This window comes from Corvus brachyrhynchos, unplaced genomic scaffold, assembly GCF_000691975.1.
Source record: "Corvus brachyrhynchos isolate BGI_N302 unplaced genomic scaffold, ASM69197v1 scaffold444, whole genome shotgun sequence".
NCBI classification, from domain to species: domain Eukaryota; kingdom Metazoa; phylum Chordata; class Aves; order Passeriformes; family Corvidae; genus Corvus; species Corvus brachyrhynchos.
In genome coordinates this window covers 1,644,998-1,657,125 of record NW_008237886.1, presented here as the reverse complement: position 1 = coordinate 1,657,125, position 12,128 = coordinate 1,644,998, and the positions used below count along the sequence as shown (strand labels likewise).

Below are 12,128 nucleotides of genomic sequence, written 5' to 3'. Positions count from 1 at the left end.
CGCGCATCAGAAGAAGCAGGAGAGCAGGGAGAAAAAGCAGGCGGGGTGGGGGGGGGAAGCGAGTTGAACTTCCAGGTGAGCCCTCGGTCCTCCAAGAGACAAAAAAAAATGGTGGGTGGTAATTCCATTGCAGTTCAATGCTTTTATGTGCTAAGACTCCTCCCACGGCCCAATTTCCCAGGCATTTTTTCCCTGGCATCCGGGGGTCTGCCACACCAGCAGGGGGATGGTCGCTTGCAGCCCCGTGGTGGAAGCTTTCTCTGCCCTGTCAGGCGAAGTCCCCTCACAGACAGGGCTTACTGCCATTTTCTAAAGGGGTTGCCTGTAATGTCGGCAGTTTCCTTCCCCCTCACATGCCCTAGCTGCCTCCTGCATGTGGCAGGTGTTAAGGCTCCCCACATGCCCCTATAGTAATTTTTCACCCCATGTCAGAAAATGGATTTATAACATATGTTGAGGCATGAATAAAAATTAATTGGTTTCTCTCAATAAACCACAAGCAAATCATGCTATTTCAACAACCTGTTTAATTACCTGTAGTTCAAGCAAGTAGCAGGAATAACTCCAGCATAGAAACCTACAGTTTTAGCCCTTTTCCCCCTCCAAAAGAGCTGGAGGAGATAAAATCTCTTGCAGCATCCCAAAGAAAAGAGTAATGCCCAGAATGCAGGAGAATCCAGTTACCCATGGTGATGCTTGAACCCTGTTGCTTGGGAATGGAATTGACTTCCATCATCCTGCACAGCTTCCATCTTCTGCAGCAGGTGAGGAGGGCAAGAAAGAAAAGCACACAGCCAAGTAATACCTTTCCTAAGAGCAGAATTGTGTGTATCACAACAGGGATGGCACTCCATGGAAATGGACCACCCCATGGGCAGCACACAAAGTGAGCTCCTGTGTCCTTTTACATAAAATACCTTCTGTCCCTGCTTGTCTGCCCTCACCCTCTATGTGCCTCTGTCCTCTCAGCTCTCCTCTCAGTCTTTCCTAACCACCCACAGGGAGGAAACAGCACCTACAGTAGCTGATTGCAGCCACAAAAGTGTCACAGAGCTGCATCATATATTTACTTATCTGTTGCCAAACACTACAAGTAGCTTATATAATATATATATATATGTTGTTGTGCATAGTTGCATCTATGTGTATAGGTGTAGTTACACCTATATATAACTGATCTCAGTTATCACACAGCTGGTAGGAACTTTGTGTTCCTCTCAGCTGCCTAGTAAAGCAGAAGTTGGGGTGGCTAGTTGGCTCAAAATTTTTAAGAGGCCAACAGGTGAGGAAAAGAATCACAGCACATTCTTGGCTGGGTTGGAATACATTGAGTTTTTGTCTTTGTTTTGGTTTTTTTGTGGTTTTTTTCCTTTTTCAGAAAAACAGATTTAAAAAGTAGTATCACATCATCAAAGCTTGTTACACAGACATATGAAATCTTGATTAAAGTATTTCACTCTTGGATTTTCCAAGTGCTGAGAACCAGCTTGCAGTTTGAATTATGTTTTTTAGTAATTGTCTTATGTGTTGAAGAAACAAACGAACATAAAATTGAAATCCTATATCTACATCAATACAGGCAAAGAGTAAACCTGAAACTGTTAGATGGACTTCGTTGTCTCCAGAATTTTCAGCTTTGTGAATAGCTGCCAGCAGCAACAGGCTGTTGCCCTTCAGAGAGGTGAACTTAGAGGGACAACTGGCTCTAGAGGGAGGTGAAAATCCTTGCCAGCTGTTTTCACAGATAGTTGCTGACAGCAAAGGACCAATGTGCCATTTGGACAAATTCTGGAATCTCAAGCTTTGCTCTGGCCAGTGAAGTATATTCTCAAGACCAAACCTTTCCTCCCATCTCCTTTAGTCTTGCATTATGTCTGTTCTCTGCTGTGGCCTTGTTCTTCTTAATGATCCGTTTCAATAATATCTTTCAACATTTTCCATGGTTCATCACAGCCTTTGTGTAGCAACTCAAAAATTCACTTTTTTGAAAGTGAAGGACAGAAAAATATTAATTTATGTGGTATTCAGACTCCATACTAGCAAGACTGAATCAACAATGGCCAGAGCTCTGCGAATTGCAAAATATCTCTGTTGTTATTCTAAGAGAGTCAAGTGCTGAAGCAGACCATACTGTGCTACATATCATCACAGCTAGAGTTCATAATATATTCCTAATTCCTCTGTCTTTCAAGAGTAGTTTCTTTTTTTTTTTAATTAAAAAAAACCTATATGAAACAAAAGCAAAAAAAGAGGAACTCTGACATAAAGCACATGTACAGGCTATTTTGGGACTCTCACATTTTTTTGAAATTGGAAGGATGAAAAACTTTGGAAAGCTCATCATAGTTTGTGATTCAGTCCTTCAGGCAGTTGTTCTGGAGGGCTAAAATATTTTGCCATGTACCAGAGCAGTTCCAGAGATAAAAAGCCATTCAGAAAAGCCTACAATTTCAGAAACCATACTGTTAGAAGCAGTTAAAATAACTTCTTTTACTAGCAATTAGTGAAAATGAAGAAATAGAACATTTAAGTGCATACATCCATCGCAGCATGTTTAATCTACCAGATAAATAGACTCTTATCCAACAAAATATTGGTCTAAGATTTTTATTCCAGTAGCTTTGGCTACAAAAATTGCTTTTAATCACAGAGGCTTTATCCTTTAAACAGAAGGCTGTGGTTTGTCTTCTTGAAGCTCAGGAGCCTGCTTTTGCCTCTGCCTTGTTCCAGTTATTCCTAAGTAGGTCCAGGAGCAACAGGTTATATTTTTGTTGGAACACTATTATAATTTGCTTTATGATGGGGGAAGGAGCATGTGTCGCTTTGTGCTATGGGTAGGAATGTCATAATGCTGTAATTTCTCTTTCAACATTTTCCAAACTTCTGCTTGAAGAGAGAAGAATCAGACACACCTTATGAAACACACTTTCTATATAAATTGTACATAATATACCTTATTTAGCCCTGGTTTAGAATCATTGCCATTCTGTGATGGCTGCAATGCGGTCTCAATGTTTTGTCTTAGATGCACGCTTGTACATGTAGCACAATGGAGCATTGGGAGCACAGTGGCATACAAACCTGTTATTCATAATATATGTATTTTTTATTAAGCTAATACAGAGAAAACAACATTATTTAGCTATTCAGTTCTTTCTTAGTCCCTAAGAATGCATTTGAACACCTGTTGCATAGCCCTTCACAGGCATTTTGCTCTCTGTCTGCAAGTGCTTGGAGACAGGCTTTGCCATGGCCTAAAACACTTGTGATTTGTACCAGTTTGAAGGTTTACACCAAAACTTTGTGTTGCTATACTACCACCACATGCCACTGTGAAGACAGAGCAACACAGAAAGACCACAGTAAGCTGAATGAGATTTGGGAGGAGCAGAGCCCAGCCCACCGAAGGCAGGAGCCACTACTTTGATCCATGATGACAACACTGACCAGTGCTATTTTGATTGTAATGCTATGAAGTACCTATTGCTACTACTTGCAAACAGGTTTTCTTCCCAAAGCAGGAGCCTTAAATGTTTACTCCTGGATGTTATTGTGCAAGGAATGGTAGCATCTGAAATGTTTATGCAGGGGGGAAATCAGATCATGTACAGCCAGATGTCCTATGCTTACAATCAGAAATCCAAACTCAGGAGCAAACAGGTTGTTATTTTCCCTGTGATCCAATTTAAAAATGCTAACAGCTACTTTTATAATATTTTGACTTGATTTTAAAACCTTTTGCTTACATTTTAGCATGGAATGTTACAAAGGTGTAACTATGCACAACAACAGTTTGGACCAAAAGTAAGAAATCAATGTATGTATCAAGACAACAAAGACACAGAAGGAGTTCATCTGGCATGGTTTAGTTAAGTCTACTGCTTCTTTTAGCACATGTATTTAGAACATCCTGAGTGGCTTGACTGGATGCTACTTTCTACAGCAGAGATGTTAGTCACAGAAGCGTCTCTCTAGGCAATGTAAATCATCTCTTGCAGCACTAATACTGACCCTAATGACCGGTGTGTGATAGGACAGACTGTACAGTTTCTTTTATGTCTCCAAGGAAGAGTATGAGGTTTCACACAGGAATCAGCTGGTTGATTGCCACAAATATTTGCATTAAACTTTCCAAAGGCTTCCGCACTGCTTACTGGGAAAAAGAAAAAAGAATCTGATTTAGAAGAAGCGACAATAAACAACAGACAAAATTCAGCAGGTCTTTTTCTTTGCAATCATTCAAAGCACACTGTAAATTTGACTGCAGGTTACCAGTTAAGTGAATTACAGAGTATACACAGCACTGATGTGTAAATCATGCTTATCTGGGATGGCTTATGGGAACTTGCTCTGTTGCCATCACCAAAGCCCAGTTTCAAGGAATCTGTCATGTTCATCCACATTGCTCAGGCATAAGTGTTCCCTGCACACTGGACTTACTTCTACAAATAGTTACTTGCTTAACTTTAAGCACAAGGTAAACCAATTGTTTTTGCTGAGATTACTTATATAAGTAGTTCCATAGCAGTGTCAATTTGGGCCCAATAGACACAATCAGTAGAACAGCTGAACATCTCTTCTCAGGCATTCTCTGAGCATCAACTTAGGGCTTTATCTGAGGATTTAATCCATTACTACTTCCTCTATCCCTTCACTAAATAACCACTATTTTTTAAAAAAAGTTAACTAGATAGTGATTTGATTCTCACACCAACGTTCTTTTAATTTCATTTTCTTTGCCTTGAATTCCTTAAAAAGTATAATGTGTTTTAATGCAAAGTCAGAGTTAAGCTTCATACTCCGAAGTGTTTACAATCAAAACACCAAAATAAAAAGGAAGAAAGAATTCTTTCCTGACTGGGAATGCAGTATGGTTCTAGACTTGTAAATTGGTCAAATGACAGCCAGTAATCTTACAGCACCAAGTAGTAAAATATTTCATAAATCTTTTTCCCCCTGCGCACAAGATCAAATTGGAACTCAATAAGAAGCTCTTTTGTAACCTTGTGCTGTTATACTCATAAAAAGTAATTTTTTTGTCAAAAAGAGTCCAAGCAGTTTAAACAGAATGGAGTGGACCTGTACACTGGTAGGAGATTAATCTATTTCTTAATCTAGATGCCAGATGTTTACAAGGGAAAAAAAAGATTCCTAACTTGATTGCCTTCTCTATACCACAGCATTTATGTGTTCTTGGTTACTTGATTTTCTGATGTGGTACCCTCAGGTACATTTGGCTTTTAATTTGATCAAAAATAAAAACTTTGAGAGGCATAGGCTTGCAACTTTTCTGACAATCAAAAAATAAAGCCAACTGAGAAAGACAGTAGCAAAATAGAAAGAATATTATATCCAGTATTTTTCATTACCACAAACTGAAAGTACGGAGAGACTAATAATGAAAATATTTATTTAAAATAAGACAGTCGAGAGGGCTACTGCTTTATTGTATAGAACAATAATCCAGAAGTCCAGTAGCCATATATAATTTAAACCAAATATCCAAAGAACATTTTTTGCTTGGAAGAAAGCTACAATTCTCAGATCTTTATCCAGTTTGCATGGGACTAAAATAAAGCTATAAATAAATACACAGCATGACAATTGATATAGGATTTGCTCCCTAGCCTCTAAAAGATGCTGGCAATGATTCCCAAAAAATAAGAAATACTTCAATGAAGTTCTTTTTTTTTTTGAGAGCAGAAATACAAATTCACCATAACAGTGCATGTGCACTTACCACATGCTCCAATTGTCACTAACTGAGATAAAAACTTAGGTGAAGAGCAGAAAACCACATGCTGCAACTGTACTGTGTACCTTTAGGGATCTTAAGCAACTTCTTCAGTTGTCTTCTCCTCCTCAGAAACTGAAAATGGAGACAAAACACCAATGAGAAACAATGGAAATTACTTATTCAATGACAAATAGTCAAGTAAGTTGTTTCCCTTAGTCCAAAGGATTCTTGGACTAAAGGGATAGAATTTACAAATCCGTATTAGGTATGCAGACATTTTTCCTTTTAGCTTTTTAATTCCAATTTTAAAAGAGTTTAGAGGCCAAACTTCTAAACTCCTTTGAAAATCTCCACAGTGATGATTTTAACACACATTTTTCTTTGCATTTAATTACATCATTCAACTTCAAAAGGAATATGAGATTGTTTATAGTTGCACCAAAGCACTGCAAGCTTTATTCATACCACATGTTCTATATTTTTCTTTACACCAATAGAATTTAAGAAAATTCTGTCTTTCAAATCAAGTCAGGTGTTGAAAAAATGTGTTATATGCAGCACAAGGAGAATTTCTTGTTCTTAATGAAGTTCACATGCAGCCACTTACAGCAGGGCACTGAGCAGGGCACTGAGTCACCACACTACACAATCGAATTTAGCAACCTACTTCTACTGCATAGCACATAATTTCAAAATCAGATTTTCTGATAACACTGTGATGCCAAACACAGCCATCATGGGCAGCCGCACTGCATCACTTGAGTTCTGCATGCTCTTGCAGCTGGTTCAGTGCACACAGCCATCAGCACTTGACAAACATTGCAGACCCAGCTGGACTCTTGCACCTTCTGAAATTTGCCATGACTCCTCAGCATCAGTGTCCTGGCTCTTTGAGTCTGTGTCAGAAATCTCTTGAGCTGCTGAGGCTACTGCTTCCTTATCACTGTCTAAGTTTTCCTCATGGGCAGAAGAAGCTGCAACATCCAAGACTTCACTCACAGTTTCTATGAATCAAATAAGAAAGATAATTGTTGTCTCTTTCCATTCACCATCATAAATGACGGTGAGCAATCAAGGCTCACAAAGCATGAAGTAGCTGCCCAACATATATGCTTGAAGTAGCTGAAGACAACAGGATCTATCAGATGATTAAATTTTATCAGGCAAATAAAACTTTGCAAACTGAATTCCAGGGAAAGTCTGCCTCTTTCCAACCCTGGGGCAGAAACCTATAAACTGGATCTATTTTCATGTATTTAGACATAGGCAAATATTCTCTAACGTGTATATTATCTCTTGCAGATATTGTGGCTTTGTTTTCTGATTTCTGTCAAATTCATAGGACATTACATCTACACTCCACATAATCTTGGAAAGACATCATGGGTAGTTTTAATGTAAAAATATCCTAGCATCAGGCTGAAGATTCAGGCTGCAATTCCATGATTGCCAACCAGATATTTTTCAATACTCCTTTACGCATAAAGCAATTTGTCTCTATAAAAAGTCTGTAATAGGTAATAATTAGTAATAGGCAATATTTAGTAATAGGCAGTCTCTATACAGATACACTCTGCAGGAACACTGAACACATCACCCAGCAGCTGCATGTTAAATTTTACTTGAGTAAATTCTCTCTTACCCTGTTCATCTAACCTTCCTGTCAAAGGTCTGCATCATCCCACTCTAATTGCTCAGTAGGAGAAGGTTTGTCTCTAACTTTCTTGTTTCATCCTATACTAAACTATATGTCTATTAAACACAATTAATTAAACAGCTTCTTTAGGAGTTCAATAAATGCAGTAAATAGTTTTATAGAGCTAGCATCCCATACCTTTCCCCAAATATCACCTTGCAGCTAGTTAAATACAGCATATTCGGAACATTGATTATTTCACTTTACTTTTCAGAATTTGATGAGGCTGACAGCTGGTCTGAGGGCCTCACAGAATCAGACATGAAATCAGTCAGAATTTACCCGTGAGAATTTTACAGTGGAAATTTTGCAGCTTCAGTGAAACCCACAGAGAAGGCCAAGAACATATCAATGAGAGAAGATGTTCTGGACATAAGGATGAGATGTTCTTGTTATGGGACATTAAGAGTGTACAAGGAAGAACTTGTGGATAATATGTAGCAACTATACCTTTGCTTGTATAGCTAATTGTTTGACTGCTTGAATGGTCATTGTTTGTTAGACAGCCTTGTCATTGTTTGCTAAGCAGCCAATCTCAATAGGCCACAGCAATTATCAAGAGGTATAAGAATAGCAGTAGAGAAAATAAAAGATCTCTCTCGACTTTGGATTACGACAAGTGTGTGCTGTTATGTCTGCCTCAACAAAAGCCACAAGAATGCTTTCTGGATTTTGAAGAAGCAAAATAAAAAGAAATGCTCAGGAACTGGCACCTTTGCCTTTATAGGGAAGAGCTATGCAATAGAAATAGTACATTTCAAATTTGGAACTTTAGATATTTTATAGCAAGGAATACTTGATGTAATGTCATATATTTGCTATGGTAACAAGCTGCTGGGTTTCAGTTTGTAACATCAAACATTCAGCTTATATTACCAAAAATTCTTTCTCTGTCTGATAGTATTTAATCTTTTTTTTGTTTTTTTCTCGTGTTTTAATTTCTTTAGCACTAAGAAGAGTAGATCAGTATGCAACTAGAGGGAGCAACATGGTCTTTTCTGCTTTTTATCAAAACTTCATTTCCTTTGGATGGGAATTGTGTGTGTTTGTCATCTACAGGAATACCTGCCTTGAAACCAAACATTAACTACTTGTGCTGAAAAAAATGTCTCTCGTCTGAATTATTCCTTATAGCTATCAGAAAGGCAATCTAATGCAAAAAAATATGGATTCCTCCCAAGGTGTTCATCCATGTCTCTGTGGAGTAGCTGTCACTCACTAAAATATAAAGGGACTTGTGGCAGGCATTTCATTTTGAAAACCTGTGTCTGTTGAATGGGTGTAGTACGTTTACATACAAAATTGCCCTTGGTTAGAGCACAAATCCTGAGCTGGTACTTTTATTCAAGTGGCTTTCCCATCCGTTCTTTGAGCACATGTGGCTGGAGTTCCATAAGAGCCCCTTTCTTGGTGCCACAGCTCTTTTGGTGAAGAGAAATGTGGCAGTAGCTGGTGGTCCCAGTGCACATGCTCATGGCAGCACCAGCAATGGCAGCTTGCACTGGGTTGTTATCCTTAAGGCCTTATCTCCAGCAAAGTCAGACTGGCCGATGAAGATCACCTTGGCTTTGGTTCTTTGTCATATTGCAAACTGTCCAAGTGTCTTCTGGTGCTTTGGGCACCATGAAATTAGGAAACAGTCTACAACCTCCTGATGGCTACCCTGAGCATTCATTTGACACCAGAACAAATCTCGGCCTGTTTTTTGGTGGTTTGGACATGTCTTGGAACAAACACTCTGTATTCCATTTACAAGGCCAACACATTTTTCTCTGTTCAAGGGAATTGCTGCAGTCCCAGAGCAAAACCAGACTAATGATGCCCTGCCAAGCTGAGAATGAATGCCCTGCCTATCTCAGACTAGGGACTGTCATGTGGGTCTTTCTACATGAGGAGCATCAGACATATGGCTCGAGCTCCTCACATCCTCCCCTACTGATCAGCTGGTAGCACAGTGTTACAAAGTTTAGGCATTTCTCCTTTGTGTTAAATTTAATCCCAGTGCTATTTCACACCCTCTCTTTTTTTCTTCTTTTTTTTTTTTTTAATCTGCATGGATGTAATTTTTTTCAATCCGGTTTAATCTCTTGCATTTGTTCCATGTAAAATCCTGCAGTAACACCCTATTTCATTTTAATCTCTGCCTGATACAATGGTATTTTAATCTCTGCCTGATACAATGATGACTCCTTTTCCATAATCCTTGGATGAAGGATTTTCTGTCTGTTCAATTATTGCAAAGTTGTTAATAAGCCTGTCATGAAACTCTGCAGCAATTAATGGATGTAACTGAAATCATTCCTAACTTTTGTTAGTTCAAATACTAAAATTCTAAGCTTCTTTATTTTTTACAAAATAGTTGTAGAGGAGTTACAGCATCTTCACTGGTTCTGTGTTGTTTCCTGATGATGATCAGTTTGAAAACCTGAAGTCCTGCATTTCCTCATGCAGTGAGGATTATCATCCATTTTGTCTATTTATGCCAGATTTCTTACAATTTCTAAAGGCTGTAACTGAACAAAATAATCTGGATTGTGCAACTGCTTCTCTGCAATGAGGACACATGGTATTTAATATTATGCTTTCCACTGAATGCCCAGCTGCTTTATTATCCATATAGAACAATATCACTCCAAACATCTTTACAAAACCACCCCCTGGCAGCATCCCTGCCAAATGGGTCTCAGTCAAGTAATGATTCCATCCTGACCCATACAATTTAAAGCCTGCCAAAAATTATTTAGCTTCCTTTCATATCCACAAAAGTGGGGTTCATTGGGCTCTTTCTTAATTCTCTGGGGGAAACTTGCCCCTGCACACATGTATCCTTCATCAAAAGCACTGGAGTTAAAGGGCTTAATAATTTTCCTGCTTCATTCGGTGTGTTGTGCTACTCCCCATGCTAGTAGGATATATTACTCTACAGAATATACAGAATATTACTCTACAGTATACAGAAGGTATACTTCACAGTTTCATACAAGGTATTATATTAGTAGCAAAAATCTCAGCCTCTGTGTATATTATTACCTCTTTTTTTTCTGAAAATTTGATTTAGATTATTTTCAGTTTTCTCCTGGAGTAAGTAGCTGCATCCCAGTATCGCTGGCTACAGCTTTCTTCAATTTTGCTAGGCATTTATATATACCATGGCACTTACGGATCTGAATTAGGAGCTTAACTTTCCTGTGATTTCAACAAAAGACAATATAAAAGAACTTCAAGCCTCAGAGGACTCACAGTAATCACATTTACTAACTGTAGGCAAGGGGCTTTGCATATTGCATCAACAGCTGTTGCCAAAGCACTCAGAAGGATTTGGACATACCAGGGATTTTGAGGGCAAGCATCCTCAATGTTAGTTACAGCCACAACACACATCCACTACACAACCATCAGTTATATGTGTATATATATATATGATGTATATTTATACATCAGTGTATAACATCTGTGCAATATCCATTGCTGATGTGTAACAGGGAATCCCAAAATACCTCCTGCTCCTGCCCAGGATAGCTACAGGCACTCCCAGGCAGTCCTGAGCTCCTCTGCTTTAGGAGATAACCATTTGGAGAAGAAATGCATCCTCCCAAGTTGCACTTGCGGGAACAGAACATGACTGGGCAACATTACACATGCACCTAATGCAATACCAAACCATTTCTGTTGTGGAAACACATCTGGTTTTGTGGATACAAAAATGCTGTTAGCAAGAAATTTTCCTGCTTCTTTCTAAGCCGTGAGACGCTTTTCTCTCTCACGAAGATAATAGCAGAGTTCTATAAACCACGAACACCTGCGACCTTGCAAAGCCTTGTTTATGGTACAGTAGAAAAATATTTTGACAATGGATGTTTTAGGATTATAGCCAATCACCCCAGGGGGGTGGCTGATCCTTTGACCAATTAGACGATGAAGAAAAAAAGTCTATAAAAGAGTTTGTAAAATAATTAAATGAATCAATCTTGCTGCACAATTTCTGCCTGCTGGATCTTCTCTCCTCCCTACAGTTGTGGGATACAGTAATATTTGGTGCACCCCGATGTGATCTGCACGCTGCAATGTGTCCTGCACGCTGCGAGCCAAGCCAAATTTTTCTAGAGGTACGCTGTTCCCTTCCCCCCACCCCAGACCAGGATGTCTGATGGGACTGAGAGAATGGCAAACAGCGGTTTAAAACCCAACGCTCTGCTATCAGTCTGGAAAGGTGTTATCACTTCAATGAACGCCTCCATCGCTGAGGACTCACTTTGTGAGTTATTAGACTGGGCTGCCCTACATGGTGTCTCCTGGAACCCAGACACTGCCCTGGATTTTGGGCTGTGGCAGGAACTAGGCTGTGCTATACGACATGAGCTCCCATATGGGGATTCGGCAGTGCTAGAATTATTAAGCACTTGGCAGTTGTTGTTTTCTCTGCTGATAGACCTTGACTGTAGCAGTAAAGCTGGCTCGACTGCCTCAGTGGAATGTGAAGGAGAGAGATCCAAAAAATCCGCTCCAGCTCCATGGGCAGAGCATGTCCCAGAGCCTGTACAGGGTCACCCTGCGCAGTCGCAGGACTCCATGCCTCCCAAGGACTCTGCACTGGCAGAGAAATTGGTGGGGGTGTCGGGGCAGCGGGGAGGGCGTGCAGCCCGCCTTGCCATTTGACTCAGCGGCAGCCACCGGTTTTTCAGGGCTGCGGTTCAG

At 39.6% G+C, this 12,128-nt stretch overlaps 1 protein-coding gene across 4 annotated transcripts in view; it reads right to left on the bottom strand.

Moving 5' to 3' along the window:
• Nucleotides 1-507: 507 nt before the first annotated feature.
• MGARP (mitochondria localized glutamic acid rich protein) overlaps nt 508-12,128 on the bottom strand; it is a 29,222-nt gene continuing 17,601 nt past the window's right edge. Inside the window, exons 4-6 of one of the 4 annotated variants that reach the window (XR_001861492.1) lie at nt 6,583-6,741; nt 5,741-5,869; nt 508-4,153 (exon numbers count right to left, since the gene is read on the bottom strand). Coding sequence is in view for 2 of the 4 variants with exons in the window: in XM_017732684.1 (XP_017588173.1) it covers nt 5,832-5,869; nt 6,583-6,741 (197 nt within the window). In the remaining 2 variants the exon portion in view is untranslated. The remainder of the gene's footprint in view (nt 4,154-5,740; nt 5,870-6,582; nt 6,742-12,128) is intronic. The other 3 variants (XM_017732684.1, XR_001861493.1, XM_017732685.1) reach the window with 3 other exon arrangements.